The sequence below is a fragment of the Canis lupus genome, chromosome 13 (assembly GCF_003254725.2).
Source record: "Canis lupus dingo isolate Sandy chromosome 13, ASM325472v2, whole genome shotgun sequence".
In the NCBI taxonomy this organism is placed as follows: Eukaryota; Metazoa; Chordata; class Mammalia; order Carnivora; family Canidae; genus Canis; species Canis lupus.
The window spans coordinates 42624214-42650902 of record NC_064255.1 but is presented as its reverse complement, the minus strand read 5'-3'; the positions used below and the strand labels follow the sequence as shown (position 1 = coordinate 42650902).

Genomic DNA, 26689 nt, shown 5'->3' with positions numbered 1-26689 from the left:
CCCCAAAATTTCTTTTTCATTTTATCTCTTAGTTTAAGGTGATTTGCCTCTGTTTCATTTATTGTATGTCAATTTTTTTTTTATTGAATGCTGGTAGAGTATATTAAAAATAATGGAGATTTAGATGATGTTATTTCTTTCCAGAGAGGATTTTAATTCAGTTTGGTAGTCAAGTAAGGAAAATCTCCTTCATTTGGCCCAAACTGGTATATTTCTTTTTGTGAAACTTTGTTTTTTCAGGGCATAACTATTTGAAGTCTCTCAACTGATAGCCTGAGGTTTATACTAAGGATCCCTTTCCTTCATGGCCCCGGAGATGGTGGAAATAGCTGAAATCCTTATTATGTCAGATGGTTAGCAGCTGATTTATACTTGGTTTCTTAGCATCACACTGTACACATGTACACTTTAGGAATTAATAAATACCTTGAGGGGAAATTACATGTAGAATGTCTGATTAAATCCTCTGTTGTTCATTTTAATACAGGGAAGTCTTGACTGTCTTGACCGCCCTTAACTCCAGTTTTGCCCAATGAGACAGATGCAAATTCTAAAACACTGTCCCTTTTCAATCACCATTTCTATGCAGTAAAACAGCAAATGCACCAAAGGGAAAAGTGGCCAGAATAACGCAGAGCTTACAATACTCCATTTACATTCTTTCCAGGAAATCTTTGCATTCAATCTTGATTTTGCTAGCTGCTGTGTGATTCTTTCAATAATTTTTTAAAAATTTCATATAAATCATACAGTCATGTTTATTGAGATGGGTAATTTGTTACCATTACTTATCATAAGAAGCAGAAATCTGTACTTCCATTTTACTCATCATACTTCACATTAGTTGATACTCAGTTTTCTTCTTATTAATAAGTTCCCTGAAAGTAGATATCACCATATCCCTAAAACAATGCCTGAAGCATAAACTTAAGATTTCATTTACTGTCTGCTGAATGAATATTTGCTGAATGAAAGCCAGTGTGTATAATCTTTTTTATTCCGTGTGTAGGTTCTACTTCATCAATTTAGCATTTAAGGTACATTATTTCAGAGCAAGATATGGACTTTCAAAATCCATGTACACCTGTGACATCATCACTTTGTTTAATAATGTAAATTAAATATGCCCTAAGAACCATGATAATCATACCACGCATATTAGCATTTTATCTGACACCTCAGAGTATGGCATAATCAATGTCTTACTTGTTGAGGTGATCTTTGCAGACATTCCTTTCTGTCCAAAATTTCTTTTTTTTTTTTCTGTCCAAAATTTCATTAGTGTCTTCACTCTTCACTGATGCTATGAAAATTTACACACAATCAACTTACTGAGTACTTCTAAACTTAATGGCAAATTAACATTAAAAGGTTGCATAATTCTAGAAAGTTTTCAAGAATTGAGAAACTTTCTCAATTACTCTATGTTGAATCTTCTTTTTTCATTTCTTAACATCTTTTCGGGTAGAGTCTATGGCTTTCCAGGCAGTTTTAGTGATTCAAATAGCTTGATATAAGAATTAATATCTGAACCAACTAGGGGTGGTAGAAGGGGAGGTGGGTGGGGGGTGGGGGTGACTGGGTGACAGGCACTGAGGGGGGCACTTGATGGGATGAGCACTGGGTGTTATTCTATATGTTGGCAAATTGAACACCAATAAAAATAAATTTATAAAAATTAATATCTGAACAGAATTAATGCCATTCACTCTCCTAGGACATGGAGTAGACAAGTTCCACTATAGAGGGACTTGGTGAGGTGAGGAAGGGAGGTGTGATCTGCTCTTCTATTCCATCTGTTTAACTCTTCTAGGTTCCTCGTGATAGAAACATGCAGGAGATATGAAGAGGGATGGTCTTTGTGTTCATTTAATTAGGTGCCTTTGAAACCTTTGTCTTACTAGTTTTCACTTCATTTTCATCAGACATCAACTGGCCCTTGATGTACTTTGAGAGGCAGTTGTATAAATAACAATTTTTATAGGTAGGAAGGTAGGATTGTTTTTTGTTGTTTGTTCCTAGGCAGCATTTTATACTGTTTACTTACTTGACATGGAAAATCTAGATGATTCTATCTTCCACCCATCTTAGCTCCTTTCATCTACAAGATACATGCTGCCAGTGCACCACTTTCTTAGGTTAAAAAAACAAACAAACAAACAAAACAAAAAAATAACAAAACTAGTGAGATCCTTCTAGCCTGTCAATTTATTTTGATATGAATTATACCTACAAGAAATTAAAATATTCGACACACTATGAAAGAGTAGGTAGGCAGATGCTCCACTGCTTCTCTTTCTTTAGATTCTATCATTTTCTTCTAGCTCCCCACCCCCCAGATCAGATATAGGAGCAGGAACAGGTTGCTAAATCTGCTGCCTGAGGAGATGTTTAACTATAGAACGAGAGCCCCATCTTCCATTTTCCTAAGAAGACATTTGAAATGCTTAAAAATATATATACTTAATTAAATATATGTATAACTTAAGTTATATTATATTAAAGTAAATAATTAAATATACATTAAAATGTCATATATATGTGTATTGAGTTCTTGAAATTGGTTATTGGCTACTGAATACTTGAAATATAGTTAGTATGGCTAAGAGAATACATTTTTATTTTAATTAAATTAATTTTTATTTAAATTTAAATAGGCATATGTATCATGCATAGTAGCATTTTGTCTGTTCATCTCAGAGAAAATGTAATAAATGACTTAATTGTTGAAGTGCTTTTTGTAGGCATTTTTTTTCTATCCAAAGTTTGTGTTAGTATCGTTTCTGGCTTCTGTGTTGGTATCTATTGGCTAAAGTATTAGACTGTACTTAAGAACTTATTTATCCATAGGTACTTTTTCATCCGTGTTTATCCAAATATCTACATATCCATATGTAAACCTGCAGAAGGAGATGGTGATTGTTAGTTGACATTTCCTTGTTAGTAAAGCCTGGGAAGAAGTATTTGGATCCAAATGTGATATCTTTGAGTTAAGAACCCCTCCTGTCCATTCTAGGGCAAGAAAAACCTATTATTTATAGTTCCTTCAAGGTCTGTGTATTATAATGGTAACATCTAAGTCAGTGGAGCTATTTTTTTAATGCCTACTTTATTACAACAGAAAAGACTATTAAACTTATGTTCTGGGATTAAACATTTTAAATGGCCTGAGTTATTTTTTAAAAAAATATTTTATTTACTTATTTGACAGAGAGAGAGAGAGAGAGAGAGCACAGGCAGGTGGAGTGGCAGCAGAAGGAGAGGGAGAAGCAGACCCCCTGCTGAGCAGCAAGCCAGGTGAAGGTCAATCCCAGGACATGAGCTGTTTTGGGATTCCGAGATGTGATCCCAAGTGTGGGCCAAATGCAGACACTTAACTGACTGAGTCACTTAGGCATCCCAACCTGAGTTAATTTTTAATTAAACTTAATTAACTAATTCATTTGAATTAATATACAAAAGTGACTCAGAAGCTACATAATCTGCTAAAGATATCTTAGAGTTATTTGAATGTCATCTAAGAGAGCATGGTTGAAAACAATTAGGAAGAAAATGTTTTTTAAATGTATTTTATTTTATATCTTCTGATTAAAAACTGATTACCCATTTCTACAGTTGACTGCCTTCAGTTTTGCCATAGCCACGTGGAAGCTGAGTGTGGAAACTTCATTGATCTCATTGCTTTCTTCTTTTTAAATTCTTTTTTTGCTTCTTCTTACTCTTCTCTTCATTTTCTTTAGGTTACTTGGAATGTCCATTCTTTCTTATATTCACTACCACTGAGAGTTTATCTTATATTCTGCTGAGATACTTAAAGTGAATCACAGTGCAGAAAGAGGCCTTGCAGAAATAATCCAGTATCCTCTCCACGTGCATTTCATCTATCAAAGATGTAATTTGCTCTGGTAGTACATTTTTTCCATCATTGTTATACTGTCTGTAAAAAAAGGTGATCTTTCATCTCCAATATGTTGAAGAATTAAACATAATCTGTGCCCACTTCTGAAGGTCACTTAATGAGACTGGAACGACAATTTGCTTCTGGTTTCCTTTTTAATTTTTGAATGGAAATCTGATGTTTTCTCTTTTTAAATATCACTAAAATCTTGCAAATGAACAAACTTTATGCTGAGAAAATCATAGAGCTAAGAAAGTATACTTACTCTACCAAGAAGCCTATATTATAAGTGATTTCACACACAAGTATTGTTCAGAGTATGAATCAGTAAAAGTGGCAATGAGTCTTTTATTAAAGAACGATGACAGTTTTCTGTTGTATTCCTCTTTACAGTCTATTTTGAAGCATATAATCTCTAGCTGGAGTCTTAAAATTAATCTGAAATATTTTCGTTCACTTTCAGAATTATTCTTCCTCATGTTCTGAGGCTGAAGTTTAAAAAACTAGATGAAATAGCAGCAGCCTAAAGTTATAAAATAGGAAATATAATAACTAAGAAAATGCTCATGGTTTGCAAATATATATTTATGAAGTTATTTATTGGATATTTTTATCAATAGCCATGTTCTACACTGGACTCACTAATGTGATTCTTTTGGCCTATCTCAAATGAACTTGGTTTCTGTTGCTCACGAAATATTTCAATGTGGCTAACACCCTTATATTAAGAGTTAATACTTTTCTAGTATATATTTGTTTCATGATTGGTTAAGGAAGTATTAATATCAAGAAACCAGGAGAGGGACGTCTGGGTGGCTCTGTGGTTGAACATCTGCCTTCGGCTTAGGGCGTGGCCCCGGGGTCCTGGGATCGAGTCCTTCATAGAGCTCCCCGCAGGGAGTCAGCTTGTCCCTCTGCCTGTGTCTCTGCTTCTCTGCATCTCTCATGAATAAATAAATAAAATATAAAAAAAAGAAACCAGGAGAGATCACTCATATCTAAAACTTTCTATAGTATAAATGTAAAAAGTATGTCCTATTAAAAAATGCCCTCGAGAATCATTTATTTTTCACCCTTACTATCATGCAGTAAAGATGTTCAGTGTTTGTTGATTTATCAGATGAACTGAAAAAAAATCTAATTAAATAAGTCTAGTACATTCCACTTAATTGCTTATAACTAGCAATAAATATACTTACAAATGGAACTAAGAAACCTAATGTTTTTTTATTAATTGGCTTTCATAAAATCCATTCTATAAATCTAGCAAAAACTAGCTTAATTATATGATATTTATTGGCTTCAATTCATAGTCAGAAATAAATGGCAAACACTTAAACCAAATAATCTCCGAAGTCATCAGCCTAAGTTAAATTATAAAGCCTTCTATAAATCATATGACTTGCTTTTATTTAAGAAATCTAATTGTTGGCAAGCAGATTGAATTACATTGTCATGTATCGTTTAGGTCTAGAGACCAGAACTTCTGCATACTAAACTATTTTTGACAAATCTCATTTATTTTTCTAGCTAAGAAACTATATATACCATGTAATAAAATCTTTACTTGAGGAAAACCAAACTATGTAAATGTTACCATGTTTTCCCAAGAGTAGTTTGTTTTTTCATTGCAAAGGGAAAAAGTAAATATTGTTTTGAAATTATATAAGCACTATTTTTCACAATGCCTCCAGTTTTCCATTGAAGTCTTGCTAGCAGGGGCAATCTGCCAGGTTGGATGGTTTCAGGACAGGGGACTTGGGACTGGATAGAGACTGACAGCCAGGCTCAGCTATGGTTAGAGAGGAAGATGTGTCCTGCTAGTCAAACATTGTGTCTGAATTTTAACAATGATAAATATTAGGCCAGAAATGGGAAATTAGATAAAATTTTAAAAGGAGACCTGGGTAAATATTACTAAACATGCCACTTTAGTATTGAAACTTCCAATCCACAAGGCGGTTTTTCTGCTTTATTTTGTTTGCTTCATCTATCTCTATATCAATCTCTTGAGATATATGATAGGCTTTCTTCTTGATTTTCTTCTTGTCTATTTTGTGAACTCCTCAACAAGTATTTGCTAAATCAATAAATGAGCCCTTTTATATTATATTTGGTGAGACAGGGGGAATGAAAGAAACTACGTGAAAATATTTTTCATAGCAAACAAAAAATCATAATCCAATATGGAAGTATTACTGGTATTCGTTAATCATGTCACTGGATAAACATTTAAAAGGCTGACTGCACCGTACCTTTTGATGGACTGTAAAATACTGATACACAGTATATACCGTTTAAGACTAACTGGGAAGACAAAACTGGTTGTGTACATAACACAATAGATGATATCCATAGTGAAATCTATATAATATACTCTGTGAAATTGAGATAAAAATACACCTAACTCTGGAGCCAACATGCACAACCTAAAGGAATGCTGTTAACAAGGGAGAAAGAGGTAAGAACAAATATTTATGAGGCTCCTCGTAAGAATCAGACCTGAATGTAGATGCTCAACAGATATTATCTCCTTTAATCCTCACAATCATGCTTCAAGCCCCATTTTCTGCTGGAACATGCTTCTACTGGCTCACAGTAGCTGCTTATTAAATACCATCCCAACTCTACATTCAGTGACTTCACATCTGAATCCTGAAATCAGCCACTGTGGGGATATTTACCTATGGATATCAGCAAAAGTTACAAATCAGGGCTTCCCTCACGCCCAACCATGGGAACAAGGCTGTTCAACAGTTACTAGCACACTACTGATACACATTAAGTAGGATTGCTTAATATTTAGGTTCTAATATCCATTCAAATTCTATCAAAATTCAGAGAGCAAATTATCTAGCAATTTTTATTGAATTAACTTCCTTAATTTTAATGAAAGATTTAGATATTTGTAACATTTTTAGGTTGTACATTAAAATGTTTTTAGGAGTGTCTGGGTGACTCAGTTGGTTAAGCATCTGACTCAGGTCATGATCTCAGGATCCTGGGATTGAGCCCTGTGTCAGGCTCCATGCTCAGTGCAGAGTCTGCTTCTCCTTCTCCCTCTGCCCTTCCCCCTGCTTCTCTCTCCCTCTAAAATAAAAGAAAATTAAAAAATCTTAAAAAAAATGTTTCAGTTAAAAATGTTAATTTTTACAAATATAATTGATTTATAAACTGGAAAGATGTGTTTTTGTTATCGGTGCTTTTTCATTTCCTAATGAGACATATTTTATTCTTTAGATGCTAAATGTTATTATTTATGAAGATTTATTTAAAGCTAAGACTGATTTAACAGAACCTCTGATCTGATCTTTGACCATTCTTTGTGTTGGTATTTTACAGTGAGGCCCACGGTAATTGAAACTGATGTTTACGTAAACAGCATTGGACCAGTTGATCCCATAAATATGGTGAGTAAAGAATATTAAAAATAACTGAGTGCCATAGAGTTCTTGAGTATATCTCTTAATAATAGAATGGATGTGTGATGAATTCTGATAGCTCATCCTGAGAGAGAGTCCAGGGCAACTGTGAAATGACTGTGTGCCAGGTTCAGGCCCTAGAACTAAATAATATCTCATATCTAAGAATGTGTAGCCTCTTATTCCAATGTGCTGTGCTTGGTGGGAACTATGCTAGGGCATGAAAAATTATCACTTGATCCATCGAGAGTAGATCCCTGGAGAAATCTGGAAAGAGATCACCAGAAGGACTGAGGAGAAAATAGAGAAGAAAAACGGACTTATTGGTGGGGTGGGCAGGGCTGGGGGCATGTACAGAGTCATGGAGAAACACAACAACCTGAAAAGATCCGGGGAACTTCCCATAGTTTAATAACACTGGCACATAAAGTGCAAGTAAGGAAGTGAGGCTGTCAGAAAGGTTACGGTCCTTATTCTAGCCATAATAGGAAGCCGTGTGTTGTACGGATTGCATCCCCTTGGATCAGAGAAATAAATGACTAGAAGTTTTTCATCAGGAGGGCACCATAGGTGGATGTGTATTTTTAATAGATCACTCTTCCAACAGTGTAGAAGATGGACAAGACCAGTGAAGAGGGTTAGAGACACCAGTTAAGAGGTTGCTGTAGTCTGAGCAATAGGTCTTCTATTCTGAAGTGATCTAGAATTCATATTCTGAGGTACTGGGGTTTAGGGCTTCAACATAGGAATTTTAGGGGGACACCATTCAGCCCATAACACCATCTAAAGATAATTTTCAGAATTTTGCTGATTTTTTCTCTCTTCATTTATTCATTAGCACAACAGTCAGATCACCCTTTATTGTAGACCTTAAGCTTTTTTTTTTTTTTTATCTGAATAGCCCTCATGCTTAACAATTGCCTGTGTCTGCTGATTCTGGCAGTATTACTGTCAGCCTCAGCCTCTCTCTTACTTGATATGATGTTCACATGATTGTCATTAACTTTCACAGCTGCCTGCATTGACTACTGTACTGACAGCTTTTTGGCCACACCATAACTGACATCTTTGTCTCCTTATTGCAAATGAATATGAATTGGCCCTGGAAATAAGTTGAACTAGAGAATCTGAAATGAGGAGCTCTCAGGAGACAGAGCTGCAGCAGATACTTGTCAGAAATTAGCTAAACTTCTTAGAGATGGGTACAACAATCTTAAAGTGAAGAGAAGAAAAAAAGAGTAAATATCAGACCTTAAGGAACACATACATTTAAGGATCTGAAAGATGATGCTGAAGTAGTAAAAGAATCACAAGGTTGGTAAGAAAATGGAGGTAAAATAGTAGCAAAGAAACCAAGGAAAAAGTTCCAACACATTTTTGGGTATTGGCTCTGCCCTAATTGAATTCCTAAACAAACAGCTGATTTCTGTAAAGATAAAGCATTCTATCTACCTGTGGGTATTAATTTACCATTATGCAAATATGAGACTCTATAAAGTAATATATTACTAAAATGCTAATTTTCTCCTTAGGAGAATCTTACAATGTTTAGTTTCTAATTAACCAATACTTAAAGAAGATAAGCCCATTAGAGCTTATGGATGTCTACATTTTCTGAATTGTATATTTTGTCATGGGCTCTTGTTTTTAATTTGAATGAATTCATTAAAAAAATGTGGTCATTAAAATAAAGAGAACTAGGATTCAAGGCTGTATTAGTATTCCAGAGATACTTTGACGAGAATGGCTACTGAGAGGCTTCTATGATCATCTCCCTGCATAAAAGTTTCATGGTATTAAAGATTTAGTTTTCCCAGTAGGGCAAACTACACACTCATAACCTCGGACAGTAATAGTTTTTTTTTTTTTTTTAAAGCTAATGGAATGAAATTGCTATTAAAACTGGTGATACTAAAGCACATACAAGAAAAAAAAGACATAGAATATTTGATAATGTTTATTAAAAGAGAATCATTGTCATACTGAGGATTAATAAGAAACAGTTTACATAAAAGACTATTTTAACTAAACAATGCAGGAAAATTAGAATTCTATTTTCATAAAATGAACAGAATTGCTTTGAATATGAGTGTAATCAAGCAAGCAGACTGGAATGTAATTAAGCAACCAAGAGGATAAATTCCCACCACCCCTAACTATTCATACAATTCAAGTTACTGGTAAGAAACAAAATTAACTTATTAGTTTAATGGTTTTATTTTTTTAATTAGCTAAAATTTTACTTCATGCAAAATTGTTATTTCTTTTTAAAATTGGCTTCATAAGATAATATTTCTTTAGATTGCTGATAAGATCTTATACAGCACTATTCTATGATGAGATATGTTTTTCCTTACTTATTTTCAGGGTTAGGTTAATGACTTCAATCTTGGTGTCACTAGCAAAAAATAGGATATTCAATAATTGAACATTGAATGCATGAACAGTTTAGTCAATAAATAGATTAATTCCATAGTTTACATTTTGAGAATTTAAATTCAAAATGAGTAACAGATACACTAATGAAAACTGAATAAGAATAAAACTTGGATGAAAGCTGTTCAACTGATGAAAATTCTGAGTGATGTATGACACTGAGCAATGTATAGAATCACTGAATCATTATATTGTATACCTGAAACTAATATAACACTGTGTCAAAAAAACCACTGTATCTTAACTATACTCAAAATTTTTTTCAAATTAAAATTTTTAAAAAGTTAATAATAAAAAACAATCTTAAATATAAAAGAACAAAAAAATACCATTGGAGAAATTACATGATTCTCCTCTTTTGGGTAAATGTCTTAGGATAATAAAACAGTAGCAGCTTACCCCTCTGATGAGCTAATACAACATTCAAAGGGCATTGCAATTCTCCAAATCAAGTCAAAATCAATAGGAGTTTGAGGGAATCCAAGATGATATTATGGGGAACAGGAGACTAAACACAAGGGCGATGAGGGGGCACCTGTGTGGCTCAATTGGTTAAGAGTCTGACTTCTGCTCTGGTCATAATCTTGGGGTCTTGGGATGGAGCTGCAAGGACATCTCCCTGCTAAGCAGGAAGTCTGCTTGCCCCTCTCCCTCTGCCCTTTCCCCCACTCCCACTGGTGCTTACTCTCTCCTTCCGTCCCTCCCTCTCTCAAATAAATAAACAAGAATCCTTATATATAAAACACACACAAGGGGAGTAGGTATAGAAACAATGATAGATGAAAATTCCTGGTGTAACTTGGAGGGAAAGACCAAGCAGGCACTGCATGAGGTGGTGGAAATGGTTTGGGCAATTGGGTAGGTACGCACTATGACCTCCCTGGAAGAGACACTGACCTTCATTACCACAGACCCCTCCCATGTCTTCATCTTTGGCAAGTGCAGCCCCCTGGCAACTCTGCCCCCCTGGCAACTTTATCTTTGGCCTGGCCCCCATGGTGAGCGATATAGACCCGAAGCCCTTCACGGCCATCTTGTATGACAATGGGCCTGGCTACAGGGTGGTAGGCCATGAGGAAGAGAATGTCTCCATGGTAGACTATGCTCACAACAATTGCTAGATGCAGTCTCCTGTGCCCCTGTACCATGAGACCTCTGACAGGGCAGACGAAGCAGTTTTTGCCAAGGGTCCCATGGCATACCTGCTGCACGGCATCCAGAGCAGAACCACATTCCCCCATGCGATGGCTTACGTGGCTTACAGTAGTGCCAACCATGACCACTGTGGTTTGGCCAGCTCGGCAGCTTTCGCTCATGTGCCTACCTGCAGAGGAGAACAAGTCCTCCCCTGCAGGATGGGAGTCTGCTCACTCACTCATTCCAAGGCCGCCCAGGGCTCCCAAGAAATGAACTCCTTGGACTGGCCTTCCAGCCCCAGACTGGAGAGCCAGACACTGCCCAGCGCCCAACATGCATACCCACTCCTCCCTAAAGTGACACTCCTATTTGTTTGCAAGGGCAAAAATTATTTTTCTCTTTTTGGGGTTGGTTAAAAGGGAACGGAAAACATTTAAATGAAACTTTCGCCAAAAATACCTTTCTGAATATTTCTGGCAACAAAAAGAGAAAGAAAATTACAGGTATGATTTGGACATGAGTTTACTTATAGAAACTGGTATCATACAGTCCAATATTAAGAGATTACCATTAGGAGCACATGGAAAGCATGAGCCCAGAGAGAGAGAGAGAACAAACTCAATGACATGGGTGGATCTAGACGGTGTTATGCTAAGCAAAGTAAGTCACTCAGAGAAAGATAAATACCACATGATTTCACTTACATGTGGAATTTAAGAAACAAAACAAATGAGCAGAAGGGAAAAAGAGAGAGAGAGGCAAACCAAAAAACAGACCTTTAGCCAGAGAGAAGCAACTGCTGGTTACCAGAGGGGCGGGAGAGGAAGGATGGGCGACGCAGGTGATGGGCAACAGGCTGAATCACTCATTGTACACTTGCAACGAATATTCTGCTGTGTGTTAACTAACTGGAATTTAACTAGAAACTTAAAAAAGAAGAATGAGGTCCCAGTTCACGTCTGTATGAACTTAACTTCATATCATTCTAGCTGCCAGAGTAACACATCACACCGTCCTAGAGTAGAGAGCCGAAGCTGAATAATTCTTCCTGCATTCAATTGCGATTGGTCTTGGTGATGGAGACAGAACAGAGGAATCAGGGCGCCAGTTAGGAGGAACACAACTCCGAAAGTACCTGGGGCACCAGCTGGGCTGGACTCCAAAATGACTACTGGCTGGGGATGACTTCAAGGGGGTCAGCGGGACACAAACCATTAAGTTAACTTGGCAAAAACCAGGCTGCATTCTTTCCAGCCAGGATAGACACATTTAAGGATACTGCCCCCTTTCAGACTCCTTTTACCAGAAAAGGAAAATCCAAATGTTCCCTACACAGGTAAAACAAGACAAAACTCTCTTAAACAAAAGTATATGTGGGGCTACAGGAGTCATAAACACAATTCATTATGGAATGAAAAGTAGGGATTTTCCCAGCAATCAAATTTTGTTCCACTCATTTAAGTGGACCGGCCAGGTATCAAATATGGTGGAAGGGTGGGGGTGGGGTGGGGTGGGGTGGGGGTGGTGGGAGCCTAGTTAGTAGTCTGCATGAAAATGGTGAGAGCTGACTTTTAAGTCTTTTTATACTTGTATCTTATCAGACTTATTTTTGATAATAAACTCCCCAGACATATGTGTTTAAATATTCTAAATATATTGAGAAAGCTGGTGCCCATACAGAGATTTTTCTTCAAGAATTTCTTAACACTGCAAGGAACACATTTCTTCAGTATTTCATGCAATTGGTGCAAATGTTCAACTGGTTTCTTTCTCTCTGTCATTCTCTTTCATTTTTTGTCCCTGCTGCTTCTAGATTCAAGGAGGCAATGCCCTAGGCATAGCTTGTACGTATCAAAGAAACCTAATTTATTCCTTTTACTATATTAACAAGAATTAGTCACTTCTTGCCAAGTATGTTAAGTTGAGGAATTACGAAACAGCAAAGTCATGGAAACAAGATATATATATATACATATATATATGTATATATATATATTTTTGTATCTGGATAATTGAACTGAATATGCTAATGGAGGGAAAGACAAAGGGTTTTTGTTTTCTTGGCTGTGACTAATTAAGGTACTTGAAGAAATGCATTTATACTTAACAATTTTAAGTTTACTTGTTTGTACAATATTTTAAGGCTTGTTTCCATGGATTTAATATTTTAAATTTCTGCATACTATGTTAATTTTTTTGGCATTAGATTCTCTAAAATCTATTTCTTTTCACAAGCTTCATCTTTAAAGCAACATAAAATTTAGGTACTTTTTGACTCAACACTAGCAGAGATAAAATTAAATGAGTGTTATTTTCATCTCTATGTTTCTTTGATCCTGTATGCCCATTTGCCCCATAAATAGGAAGGTAAAGCTCTAAGATTGGGAAATTAAATTAACTTCTAAATCTCCCAAACTTATTAAAATAATTTTATTATTTCTTGATGTAAACAAATATACTTTAATTCTTATTTTGTGGTTTTGTTTGTCTTATATTTATTTACAGCCTGTATTGTGACAGTTGGTGCATTGGCTGCTAAGTTATAAAAGATATGACCTTCTTTCTTCAGAGAAGCATGAAACCTAATAGGGAGGATGACTAAAAAAGTGCAAATCAGACTAAAACAGAAGGGGAAGTGCCAGGAAGATTGCCATGTATGAACTCATACGTATTTTAGGTTATAAATGGTGACCCTCTGCTTTTTTTCCTTAAAGAAAATCATAAAAATATGGGTTTTTCTTCTTAGGAAAGAAATACATGTCAAATATGGGAAAATTAGAAATTCCATTCAGGCCAAAGGAAAAAAATTTAGATTACCATTATCTAGTGGTCACCACTGTTACTATCATTTTAATATCTTTATGTGTATGTAGTTTTACCAAATGCTATAATAGTATACATATTGTTTTATAACTTTGTGTCTTTCCACTTATTATATCATGACTGTTATTACACTTAATTACTTTTTTAAAGTATCATTAAATGTCGCATGATATTAGGGGGCATATTTGCACCATGATATATTAACAATTCATTACTTAACAATTGGAACGTTTCAAATGTGTTCTGATGAAACAATGTTATCAAAATCCTTTTGCCATGAATAATTATTTCCTTAGGATATGAGGATAAATAAATACCTCTGAGATCTCTGATACATCTTGGTCAGATTTTGGAGGTGTCTATTTTGAATTCCTTTCTAATGATAGGCATCAAGGTTGGGAGCCTGGGTTAGTTACAGTTTGAGTTCTTATGAATTAGTAAATGTAGAATGTTGTAGAACGGGCCCATGTGGCTTGGCAGTTCTGGCCTCAGGGTAGGCTTAGGAGGGAAAGTTGTGGCCAAGTGAGAGTCTAGATGGTTTGTTTCCACTCGTGACTTCCATACATGTGATTAAAAGCTGGTTTTAGCCTTGCTTTCTTCCCAGGGGCTCCAAGTCACTCCAATTTGTTGAAATTGATTCAAACATACCTCTTGATTCCTCCTTTTTACCCCTTTGTTTGAAATTAAATTACCTGGGTTATGTGGTACCTCCCAAGGGTGTTCAATCCTGAACCCAAAGTTAATAGGCAACTACTTTAATTGTTCTGCATCTCAATATAAAATTCATTTATAGGAGGAAAGTGGAGAGTGTTAATGCTTTGCTAATAATATAAAAATGTAACAAAACAATAAATGTCCAACAAAATGCAGTTTTGCACACGTGGTGGTACTTCCACATGGCCCAAGGTAATTTCAAGGGGTTAATACTTCATCATTTTAGAAGAATACATTCGAAAATCTTGTAGAGGTACATATTTTAGTTGAATGTTAAAAACCAGACTTCTCTTAAGTACACACATACGCGCAAGTTCTCATATTCTAATTAATAAAGGGAGGTTGTATCCTTTCTTTTGTTTTCTTATTTTCTTTTCCTGTTTTTTTGTTTGTTTTTTGATTTTCTTTTTTCTTTTTTGCTATGCAGAAAACTAGTGCATATAGGATATAAATGCATCGAGGAAGGAATAGAATGTTGTGGAAAATTTCCAAGCCTTTATAACCAAAACTACATATCAGAAAGTAACATTTTTGGAAAAATCCAAATTCTTAGCTATCACTCTAGGAGATTCTTATTCAGTAATCCATGACAGGGACCTGGAATCAGAATTTTAAAACGCTCTTCAGAGACTTCTAGTCAACCGAGTTTGGCAGCCATTTCCTGAAGCCACTTCCAACCATCAATTTAGCAGAAATTAAGTGGGATTCAAGGAATGTAACAAGAACACCTGTAGCTCAGAAGTATTTTTATGAGGGAAGGTCATTGAAAGACACCATCTCCATTTTAGTCTTTAACCTTGTTTATGTTTAAAATACTTTTAAATGTTTTACTTTCTAACATTTTATAACATTCTCATGATCAACAATGTTCTCATGATCACTGGGCTTTAGAGCTCAGGATGACCATAATAATGATCTTGCCTGGTGTCCTCATTTTTCCAGTGAGAGAGAATAAATGAGTTGGTCAGCATTATATTCTAGAAAGTCACAGATCTGGAACTATGGTATGATTTCCTGATTCCATCCAACCAGTGTTCTTTGTACTACATCACGACTTCTCACTACAATACACTCTTTCGATGTATCAGTATTCATTTTGTTGATTATCTGACATGTATTTAAAATTGTGCATATAATTAAAAGACAATGCCTTATCCCTTATTCTGTATGTTATTTTTATATATTTTTTAGTGGAAAGGATTTTAATGAAATACTAAAGTTTTAGATCTTAGATTGACAGTGAATCTGAACTCACATCAATTGCTCTGCGATTTAATTAAAATGTGACATTTGATGTTTTGCTATTATGGAAATTATGACAAATTTCTATAATGGAAATTCTGCAAATTGTGTGCTAAGCCTTGGATTTTCTCATAAGAACACTCAGCTTTGCAATATGCACAATTATATGCAAAGTCCCGAGGTAAACACTGGAAGTCTGTGCTTCTAAAGCAGTACAAACAATGCCATTCTAGCAGCATACTGTCAGTGTCAGAAAATTCATTTTCTGCATTAAGAATATGGACAATGGAAAGAGTCTATAAAGCAGTAATTAATATAAACAATTTAAAACATGAGACATGCGGATTCTCTCTAGATATATCCCTTCCAAATATGTGTTCCATCTTGCTTAGATTGGAAGACTAATTCTAATAGCAAGAAATGTTTTTTTTTTCAGCTTCATTGAGGTACATTTGACAAATAAAAATTGCATATATTGTGTAATATTGGTGTTTTGATACACATACACCTTGTGAATGATCGCCATAATTGAGCTACCTAACATATCCATCACCTCACATAGTTACCTTTTTTTTTTTCTGTGTATGTGTTTGTGGTGAGAGCATTTAAGATCTATCCACTAAACAAATTTCGAGTGTACAAATAGTGAGAAATATATTTTTAATACAGTGCAGCTACAGATGCAGGAATACTTGTCACATTCAGACCACGGAGTAAAGACTCTGACTATCTAGCACTGAACCAATCAATGGCAAATGTTGCACATGCACATGGAACATGGATGGTTCTTTGGTGATAGTGCTTCTCCAGGAAGCAGAGCCCTCACTTGAATAGCAATCATCTGTTGCAGAGAATTCCTTACCTTGCTTTTGATAGTAGCCTGAAGGTTATTTCTTTCCACATGTCATGCTGTGTATTTATAGATTCCTCATTTAGAGTGTAACCTCTCACACATTGCAGAGGTAGCAGTATTTGACCTCTCTTTATATGACTCTAGATTATAGACCTGTAACTATCAGCCTAGTTTAGATCATAGACCTATGTAACTGTGAACTAAGCCATGAATTTGTGAGATTTTGGCCTAACTTTTCAGATTAATTCAAATGCATTATAAACACCAGGGACTAAAATATATGTATAGTCCATTTATTCCATAAACAGCTCTGTATTGTCTTTTATATGCCAGATGCTATTTTTAAGAGTTGAGGTTACAAATCTGATTTTGCTTTTTGTTTTATTCATTTGCTTTTTCTTTCTTTATTTTTTTAGATTCCACATATAAGGGAAATCATATGGTATTTGGCTTTTTTCTGTCTGGCTTATTTCACTTAGAGTACCTTCTAGGTCCATCCATATTGTCACAAATGGCAAGATTTCATCCTATTTATGACTGAGTAACATTCCATAGTGTGTGTGTGTGTTTGTGTGTGAGTGTGTGTGTGTATCTCACACACTCTTTATCCATTCATCTATCAGTGGATCAGTGGATACTTGAGCTGCTTGGCTATTGTAAATAATGCTGCAATAAACATAGGGGTGCATATATCTTTTCAAATTAGTGTTTTTTTTTTTTTTTTTGTAAATACCCAGTAGTGAAATTATCGGATCGTGCTGTATTTCTATTTTTAGTTTTTTGAGAAAGCTCTATACTATTTCTATAGTGGCTATACCAATTTACATTCCTACCGATAATGCATAAGGCTTGCCAGACAGGAGGGATCTAGAGATTGGGCAAAATGGGTAAAGGGAAGTGGGGGATATTGTCTTTCAGTTGTGCAATCAATAAGACATAGGAATAAAAGGTACAGTTCACGGAATATTGTCAATAGTATTGTAATATCATTGAATGGTGACAGAAGGTGAGCTATGCTCACCATTGAGTGGTGAGCAGAGTGTAAGACATAGAGTTGTTGAATGACTATGCTATATGCTTGAAACTAATGCAATATTGTGTGTCAATTATACTCAAATAAAAAATAAAAAAAATAAGAATGCATGCTAAAAAGAAAAAGAGCTCCGTTTATAGGATTGAGTAATCAAATTCCCCTGGCCCTCATGGAGCTTACACACAGCTTGAGAGGCACTATAAAATAAGTAAACATATAACTTATGAAGTGTTAATAATGAAATAAAGAGAAGTGAGGCAAAGCACTTGATAGGAAGGGTCAGGATGGTGGTGAGGCTTTAGTGCATGTAGTAGCCAAAGGAAGCATCACTTATTAGGTGACATTTGAATAGAAATCAACAGTGGTAAAGGAGAAAGTCATGCAGGTACCTAGGGAGTGTTTTCCCAGAAGGAATAGGAGGAGAAGTTTCTTAGATAAGAATGTGCCTGGAACAGCAAGGAGAATAGTAGTGTTTGTAGTAAAATTAAGAAGAGTTAAAAGAGGTAAGAAAAGTTGGTGTAATTAGGGTTTGGATCATCTGGAGCCCTTAATATGCTGAAAGGATACTGTTTTGTTATGTTTTTTTATGTTTGTTTTTTTTGTCTGAATGAATATGGGATCAGAGGAGTGGTATGCTATGACTGCATATTTTCAGTGAGACCATTATCCTTCTGAGTGAAGAACAAACTGTAGGAGGTCAATTGTGGAAGCAGGGAAACTAGTTATAAGTAATTGCAATAATCAGGGAAAAAGTTGATGATGGTGAAACAAATGAGAATTTATCAGATTCTGTAAATAATTTGAAAATGGTGATGCCAAGGTATTTTGAAGACCAGATGTGAAGTTTTAGAGAAAAGAGGAATCAAGAATGACTCTGAGATTTTTTTCACAGGAAACTTGGAATGATAAAATTGTCATTTAATGAGATGGAGAAGAGATTTTTTTTTTTTGAAGGATATTGAAGTTCAAGAGTTCTATTTGAAATTGTAAGGTTGAGGTGTTAGCTATCCAAATGAAAACAGTAAGGAGGGAATTACACATGCATGTTGGGATTGCAGGAGAAGTGTTTGCACTTGGAATATAGCTTTTGCATGCTTCCGGCTATATACGTGATACTTAGTTATGAGATTGGATGAGATCATCTTGGAGGTGAAGAGAAGGGAACTGAGTGTTATTAAACTGGAGCACTGCATTACTTAGGCATGTGAAAGATGCAGGGGAGCTAGCAAAGGGGACCAACAAGGAGTGGCCGCTGAAGTGGGAGAAAAACAAGACTCAACCGGTGTCCCCAGTTTTGAGTGGGTTAAACGTTTCATGAACAAAAACTGATTAACCGACTCAAATTCTGCAAATGAGCTAATATGAATATTTATAGTTTTCCAGAAGCTAGAGAATTTTTATGACTTAGAATCTTGGTATTGGAACTGGCTGTCTCTATACATGAAGAAACTGCCTCAAAAATAAAACAATGTCTATAAAATGTTCATATCTTCCAGAAGAGGCATTGCATGGCTGTGTCTTATAATCTCTGTAAATTGGAATGTTTGCAAAGGCCCTGTTACCCCCTTTTTAAAATGATATGGTGTCTTTCCTTCATTATTATGACCATAAAAATACAGAATACTTACTATGTGTAAAATCACTGTTTGAAGTAATTACATTAAATATCAGCAAGAGCCTTATGTACTAGACTCTGTATTATGCAGATTCAAGAGGAGGAAGTGAGGCATAAAGAGGTGGGAAAATTACTGAAGGCCAACTGAAAATTGTTATATTCAGAATTCAAGGCCCTGAAGTCTTCCCAGTGGTAGTATTCATCTCCAGTTACTACACTAAACTGACCCCCCTCTAAGTGCAGTCGCACCTCATGGACTCAGGTTGGTCCAACTCTCCATCCTGGAAAGAACTTGGGTTTCTCTTGACTATATGTCAGGAGCCTCACTTGGCTGCTTTTTCGCCCGTATCTGTGCTTGATGCAGTGCTATAGTGACTCTGGAATGCCTTTCTTTTGCCTTCCAGATTGCTTTTGTTTCTCGCGTCAGCTCCCTGTGTTGCAGGTGCCACACACTCCATGTGCATATCTGTTCCTCTTTTATATCCACCTCAGAAAAGTGGGGAGACAGTAAATATCCTTTGGATGCCTGTACAATGGGAAATTTCCTAGAATTTTGTCAAGAAATTGTCCTTCCGTGTGATATTTAGGATCAGTTGATCATGATCTTGGTGAAACGTCTCAGGACATGCATAACTGTGGAAGGTTAAGTTCACAACTTTATAAATGTTTAGAGGACCTTACTGTTAAAATTTCAAGATCTGAAGTAATGAATTTCTCATGGTAGACTGATAGAGATACTGCAATGTCTAAGACTTTTCTCATCCTAGCAGTATACGTCCAGCAAGAGGATGGTCTACACCTCCTATTCCCCTATGAATGGTACAGGAAATAGGCAATATTGTATGTTTGATCTCATGCAGTAATCATAGGCAGGTAATATTTTGGAATTTACTTTGCAAATAAGCATATGACTTTCTTTGGGAGTCCTCCAGTTGAAAAATAGAATTCCAAATTTGATTACCTTTATGCAATACCAAAATTGAATCCGGAAGCTTCTTAACAAGGGGATATCGGTATGGGAAAAAAATGGTAATCTATATGTTCTAGAGCATATTTGGTATTTGAAAGGACTAATAAATCTTGTATTTTATCCATATGCATGGATTCTGAATCCACTGACAAATATACATAGAAAACAGGCAAACTTTTCGAATTAGTAATTGAAATGGGGATGTAGAATAGGGTTAGGAATGTGGGACTCATGGCTTTGCCAGCACTTCCTGTGCACCTTCCCCAAAACAGCTTTCCATGAAGACTTTGAGAAAGTTTATTCAGATAAAGTTCAGAGTTCAGAGAATGAGAAAGAGACAGGAAATTATTAAGAAATGATATATTACATTTAGCCAATTGAGAACTATGGAACAGATAGAGTGAGCAGGACATGGGACCAAATGAAGAGTATAGATTTACATAAAAACATCAGCTGGAGAAATATGATTCTTCTTCCTACAAAAATTAGTCATTTTAATTCGTTTAGCAAATACACCCCTGCATAATTTTTGCTAAGGCTTCCTGAATCGATGAATGGCCATTCCTACTGTTACAGCTCTGCAGTGAAAGGTCTATTTTGTGTGTCTACTTGGCTGAGCTATGGTACCCAGGTATTTGTCTAGATGTAGCTGTGAATATATATATATATATATATATATATATATATATATATATATATTCTTTATTTTATTTTATTTTTAAATTTATTTTTTATTGGTGTTCAATTTACCAACATACAGAATAACCCCCAGTGCCCGTCACCCATTCACTCCCATCCCCCGCCCTCCTCCCCTTCTACCACCCCTAGTTCGTTTCCCAGAGTTAGCAGTCTTTACGTTCTGTCTCCCTTTCTGATATTTCCCACACATTTCTTCTCCCTTCCCTTATATTCCCTTTCACTATTATTTATATTCCCCAAATGAATGAGACCATATAATGTTTGTCCTTCTCTGATTGACTTACTTCACTCAGCATAATACCCTCCAGTTCCATCCATGTTGAAGCAAATGGTGGGTATTTGTCATTTCTAATAGCTGAGTAATATTCCATTGTATACATAAACCACATCTGTTTTATCCACTCATCTTTCAATGGACACCGAGGCTCCTTCCACAGCTTGGCTATATTTTTTTTTAGATGTGGGATTAGTAGACTTTGGGTAAATCAGTTCACCCCTTATACTGTGGATGGGCTTCATTCAATCAGACAAGGCTTTACAAGAAAAGACTGAGGTCCCTCGAGGAAGAAGAGATTTTGCCACTTGACTGGCCTCCTACTCAAGACTGAAGAAGCATCAGCTCTTCTCTGGCTCTTCAGTCTCCTGGCCTGCCCTGCAAGTTTTTGGCTTTGAAGTCCCTACAATTTCCTGTGTCAACACCTTAAGATAAATCTATTCTGTCTCTCTGTCCATCCATCCATCCATCCGTCCATCCATCCATCCATCCATCCACCCATCTATCCATCCACCCATCCACCCATCTGCTCATTTACCCATCCATCCATCTTATGACCTGTTTCTCTGGAGAACCTTGACTAATATAGATTTTCACAGAACAAATTTTCGGTTGCTTATTATATACTTCCAGAATCTACCTTCTCCAGTATATAATACACTTTTTAAGGACTGGGATTTTTAAAATTTGTATCCTTTGTAGTGTTTAGCTGTCTGTGATTATATAAAGCTTGATGTTTTACTCTTTGAAATTGTAAATTGAATATTATAGAATAAATATCTAGTAGGAAATGTCTGATTAAGTATGATGCATAAAATTAACACATTAAGTAATAGGATTTTTAGTTTAGAATATTCAGTTCAGCAGTACATGGGGTGGAGCTGGGTCTAGGTCCCAGAGTCAGTTACTGGTAATTGGTAATTTTAGATAATTGTTGTCAAAAACTCTTCCACGTGTAGAATTTTCTGTATATCTGAGGAATGCACATACCCTGATGGACAGAAAATACATGACTTTTTTCTGTTATATATGACTTACATTCTTTTTTTCTTATTATGCCCTGCATTTTACTACCTCTTTACTTCCTCCCCACTTTTATTATTTGAATTTCACATATCTGAATTTTTTTTTAAGGGAAAGCATTTTTTTTAAATTTTTATTTATTTATGATAGTCACAGAGAGAGAGAGAGAGAGGCAGAGACATAGGCAGAGGGAGAAGCAGGCTCCATGCACCGGGAGCCCGACGTGGGATTCGATCCCGGGATCGCGCCTTGGGCCAAAGACAGGTGCCAAACCGCTGCACCACCCAAGGATCCCTCACATATCTGAATTTCATATATCCTTCTGGGTTCAGATTAAATACAACTTCTGTCATAAAGTCTTCCTTAAGTTTACCTACCTGAAAATAACGTCGACTATTTCCATGTCTTTTTAACTGTACCTTTCCCAAGTTTTATTAATGTCCAATTTTTATTTTATGTTAGTATATTCATAACAGGAAGGATCCATTTTCATCTTTGTCAACCCAGAACAACATAGAAGTAACTTAAACACTGAAAAATATTTGTTAAAAAGTTAAATGATGCATGCACTTTTAGAGACCTAAAAGTAAGAGGCCAAAAGTTTGGTAACTGAACCCAAGATTAATGTCTACTTCTTAAATATCTCTTAGTGTATTTCTGGATGACTTCAATGATTTATCCTGACATATCCTCTCTGTTCCTTATCTCTTTTTCTATTTTTCAAATAGAATAACACCAAGTTTTTACTTAACCCTATCATGATAGTATCAAGAATGGGTGCTTTTATAATAACTGTGCAAGGTGGAGCAGCTACCTCTGAACTTCTACCATGAGAGCTATCTGTACTGGGGGTTAGTTGTGCCTGTACCCTTTCTCTGCATGAACATAACCTTAGTATCTCATGTCCTGTCAAGTATTCTGTGGCCCAGCATACTAGTTGGCCATGAGAATAGCTAGTTGGCCATGGGAATAGCTAGTTGGCCATGGGAGTAGCTAGTTTAGGGAGAGATTAATGGCAGGGTGTGAGGGCCTGATCTGGATCAGAGTTCATGATGAAATGATGCACCTACATTAATTACTTAGGTCTGCATTTTGGGTGAAGTTTCTTCCATTAGTAGAAAGAGGATAATATTGAATTAACTAGTTCTTTTAAGCGTGAGACACAGTCCATCATTGCTTGTCTGACCATGTAGTAAAAAGACTATGGGACGCACACTTCCATCAGCTACATTTTGATTTGATTGAGTTAGAAATCAAGATGACTCACTTCTTCACCTTCATTCACTAATGCTCTTTTCTCAGCCAACTTGCAAGAAAACAAAGTGAGTGTCACGATGAACACTGAATTTCAAATGTTAAATGCACTGTTCTTATTTCAAAATGCTTATTCTAGAAGCTATTGTACTTGTTCTGAGTGAATGGACATTCCTTCTCATGTTTCTTTTGCTTGTTTTTCATGCAGATAATGCTAACCTCTAAATAAGAACATGAAGAGCGATAACACAGTTTGATCATTTTCTGGAAGTTATACTAACAACATGAGTAAATGAAATTGGATTTTCGATTACATATAAAATAGCACAAACTTTAATGACCCTCTTATCTCAGTGAAGCACTTATTAAGGATTAGCAATTTAAAAGAGCATGGAAGTATTAACATCTGCAAAACATTTAGGAAGATCGGATTATCAAGACACATGCTATGTATCTTTCTCTTCTTGGTCCTAGATTGAGGGAATAATTGTGAGTAGAAAATGTTCCCATTTCCCCCCAAGACTCTGCCTAGAGAGTTTACTCTTTAGAAATCATGATTCTTTCAATGGAGATTAGCGATTGTATCAACAGGTATTCCAGAGAAGATCCGGTCAGCTGCTAAGCAGGATTCACAGCTGCTGGCTACATCCCATCCCCATACATGTTAGTTCTCTCTCAAGGGCTCCCTTTGTTACCCTATTAGTTAGGAATATGTCAGCCCAGTATACCTATCCGGTAGCATGATGTTCTTTACCAACCAACATTGGATCTTTGCCGAGCCAGAATCCTGGCAGATGTGTAAGCCTTATCCTTTATCGTAAGCAGTTTCTACAGTTTGAGGCCATACAGAGGTACAGAGCATTTTTGCCACATAATGTTATTAAATACTCTCTTTAGGATCCACCGTAAAATGAGTATGAGCCTTCCTTCTATTTGCATTTACTATTAAAACCAGAAACCATGTCATTAACACAGGTTGCACTGTTAGACTCTGAATGGTTAGTTGTGTTGGTTGAAGAGGTTGTTTAGATAAATCATAATTTATTACAAAGAAAAGACATCTGCCTGAGAAGTTGGAGGTCAGAATAGGGGTTAAAGATAACTATTATAAAAGCTGTCTGAGGATTTTCCACAAGATTCAGGGAGAAAGTGGTATTTTACATGAGGGTCCACTGGCCCCACCTAAATGCATGTCCACTCCATTAATATCACTTAATAAGATGATGAAGCATCTAAAGAACAAATACACTTCAATATTATGTATTATGACATGTGTTTTGCATTATGGCTCAGCTTGAGTTATGAACAAACAGTACGTCAGCAAGTTTGTGGCTATCGAATGTATAAAGCTTACCTGGTTGCAAAAGTACCTTCAGCCTGTGTTCCATGGCACAGTTTGATTCCGTACCATTCCATACTAAGTTGGAAAAAATAAATTTTAGTCATCTCTCTCTCTCTCTCTCTCTCTCAATCTTGGCAACCTTATGGCAGTCAAGACTATGTCAGGAGAGGATCATGGTGCAAGTGTTTTTGTGCTTAAGGACTTCATGTCTTCACATCCATGCAAAACACACAGTAGATGCTAAATATATTGGTAGATTATCGAATGATCACGTATTACAATATGGACAAATTATTCATAGTGACTTATCTACATTTTTTAATCCCTTTATAAAGCACATGTCATATGCAACTGCATAATGTCTAGGCCCTTGTTGGATTTTAAATAATTGCTAATATGTTTGTGCTTTTCCCGAATTGGAACACTATTCACCCAAAATAGGTAAGATGATGGTGTTAAAGGGTACAAACTTGTAATAAGTATTTTCTACTTGTAAGCAGCAAATAAGCCATAGAAATCTAATGTACAGTATAATGAGTATAGACAAAATGTACCATCATTTATGTAATATAAATATTGCTACAGTGCCAATCATATTACGGTTTATAAATGTATCAAAGTAACTTTATGTATGTTGTATGCCGTACACCTTAAAATTACATAATTTATTCAATAAATAAAGGGTAAAAAAATACGAAATACCTAAAAGAAGGCTTTCCTTCCTAATCCATATTCCTTCTTTATTTCCTCTATATACTAGCCATGAAACTAGGATTTGATACAACTTTCCTATGAACAAATTGACTTTAGTCTGTTTATTTATTATTCTCCTTACCTTTTTTTCAGATTTTCATTCATTTCTCAAACTCTAAACTAATATGTCCATCCAGGTAAATTGGCCAATTGCTGGCACTCTATCAGGCGTGAGCAACCGATATTTCCCACCACAAGTAACTCACATAATACTGCATATTTTTCAATTTACTCTTTTCTTTTTCTTTTAATATGAAAGTTTTACACACACGTGCCTATGATCACCTTCCTCAATAGCATTGACGATTACTGCATTCTTCTTCATTAATTTTTATTAAATCAATCTTAATGCCTATACTTTGGCAGGCATTTTTTTCAGGATACAATCACTTCCTTGAGGGTTCTCTCTCAACCATGCAATGCTTGCTGATAACGGCCCCAGCCTGTGCTCTCATATTTGCACCCATCGGGCTCCACTAGGACCACCATTATATGAGGTGGTTGTGGATGTGGATTTGGGATTCAGCCTGTGGTGGCTCAGTCTCCTTATCAACTGCCTAATTACCTCTGTGATGGGGGAGAATTATTTTACTTCTGCATTGCTTAGGACATGTGACTTAAAAATAAAGATTGTAGCAGTAATATTTCACACGGTTGCAGTAAGGATTTAATGACAGGATACATGCAAAACTCAACATAGTGCTTGGCATGTTATATGCACTTCATGGGGGGATGTGCATGTGTGTGATTGCTTCAAAACATTTGAAAACAGTGGAGCTAAGTAATTGTAATTAATTTTTTGGACAAAAGACATAATATAAGGCTCTTCATATAACTTGATGAGTATTTGCATCTTGATTTTGTGCTTGTTTGTGATTTTTTTTAACTTCAGCTCTGTATAAATATCACAAAAATTAATTGTTAACATTAAGATACTCTGCTTTTATATTGAATGACTATATCCTATGTATTATAAAATCTCGAGTAAAATATACAGAACAATTATAAAGCCACACTGGGAAGCAGTTATTACTAGAAATTTTGGGTTTTGTTTTGTATGACATAGGTAACCATTTAAAGAAGAAGGTTAAGATAATGGCATACTCTTTTTAATTTGAGAAGACCGAGTTTGGTGCTATTTACTTACAGAAACTTTATAATGTAAAAATTTAAACATCTGAAGAAAACATCTAAAATAGTG

The 26689-nt window shown here is 35.8% G+C and overlaps 1 protein-coding gene across 3 annotated transcripts in view; it reads left to right on the top strand.

The window, feature by feature from the left end:
• Positions 1-26689, top strand: part of GABRG1 (gamma-aminobutyric acid type A receptor subunit gamma1) — a 78991-nt gene that overhangs the window by 24786 nt on the left and 27516 nt on the right. For 2 of the 3 annotated variants that reach the window (XM_025435689.3, XM_025435691.3), the window contains one exon: positions 7241-7308. In XM_025435689.3, the coding sequence (XP_025291474.1) occupies positions 7241-7308 (68 nt within the window). Of the gene's footprint in view, positions 1-7240; positions 7309-8332; positions 8635-26689 lie in introns of all 3 variants that reach the window. The other variant, XM_035708455.2, reaches the window with a different exon arrangement.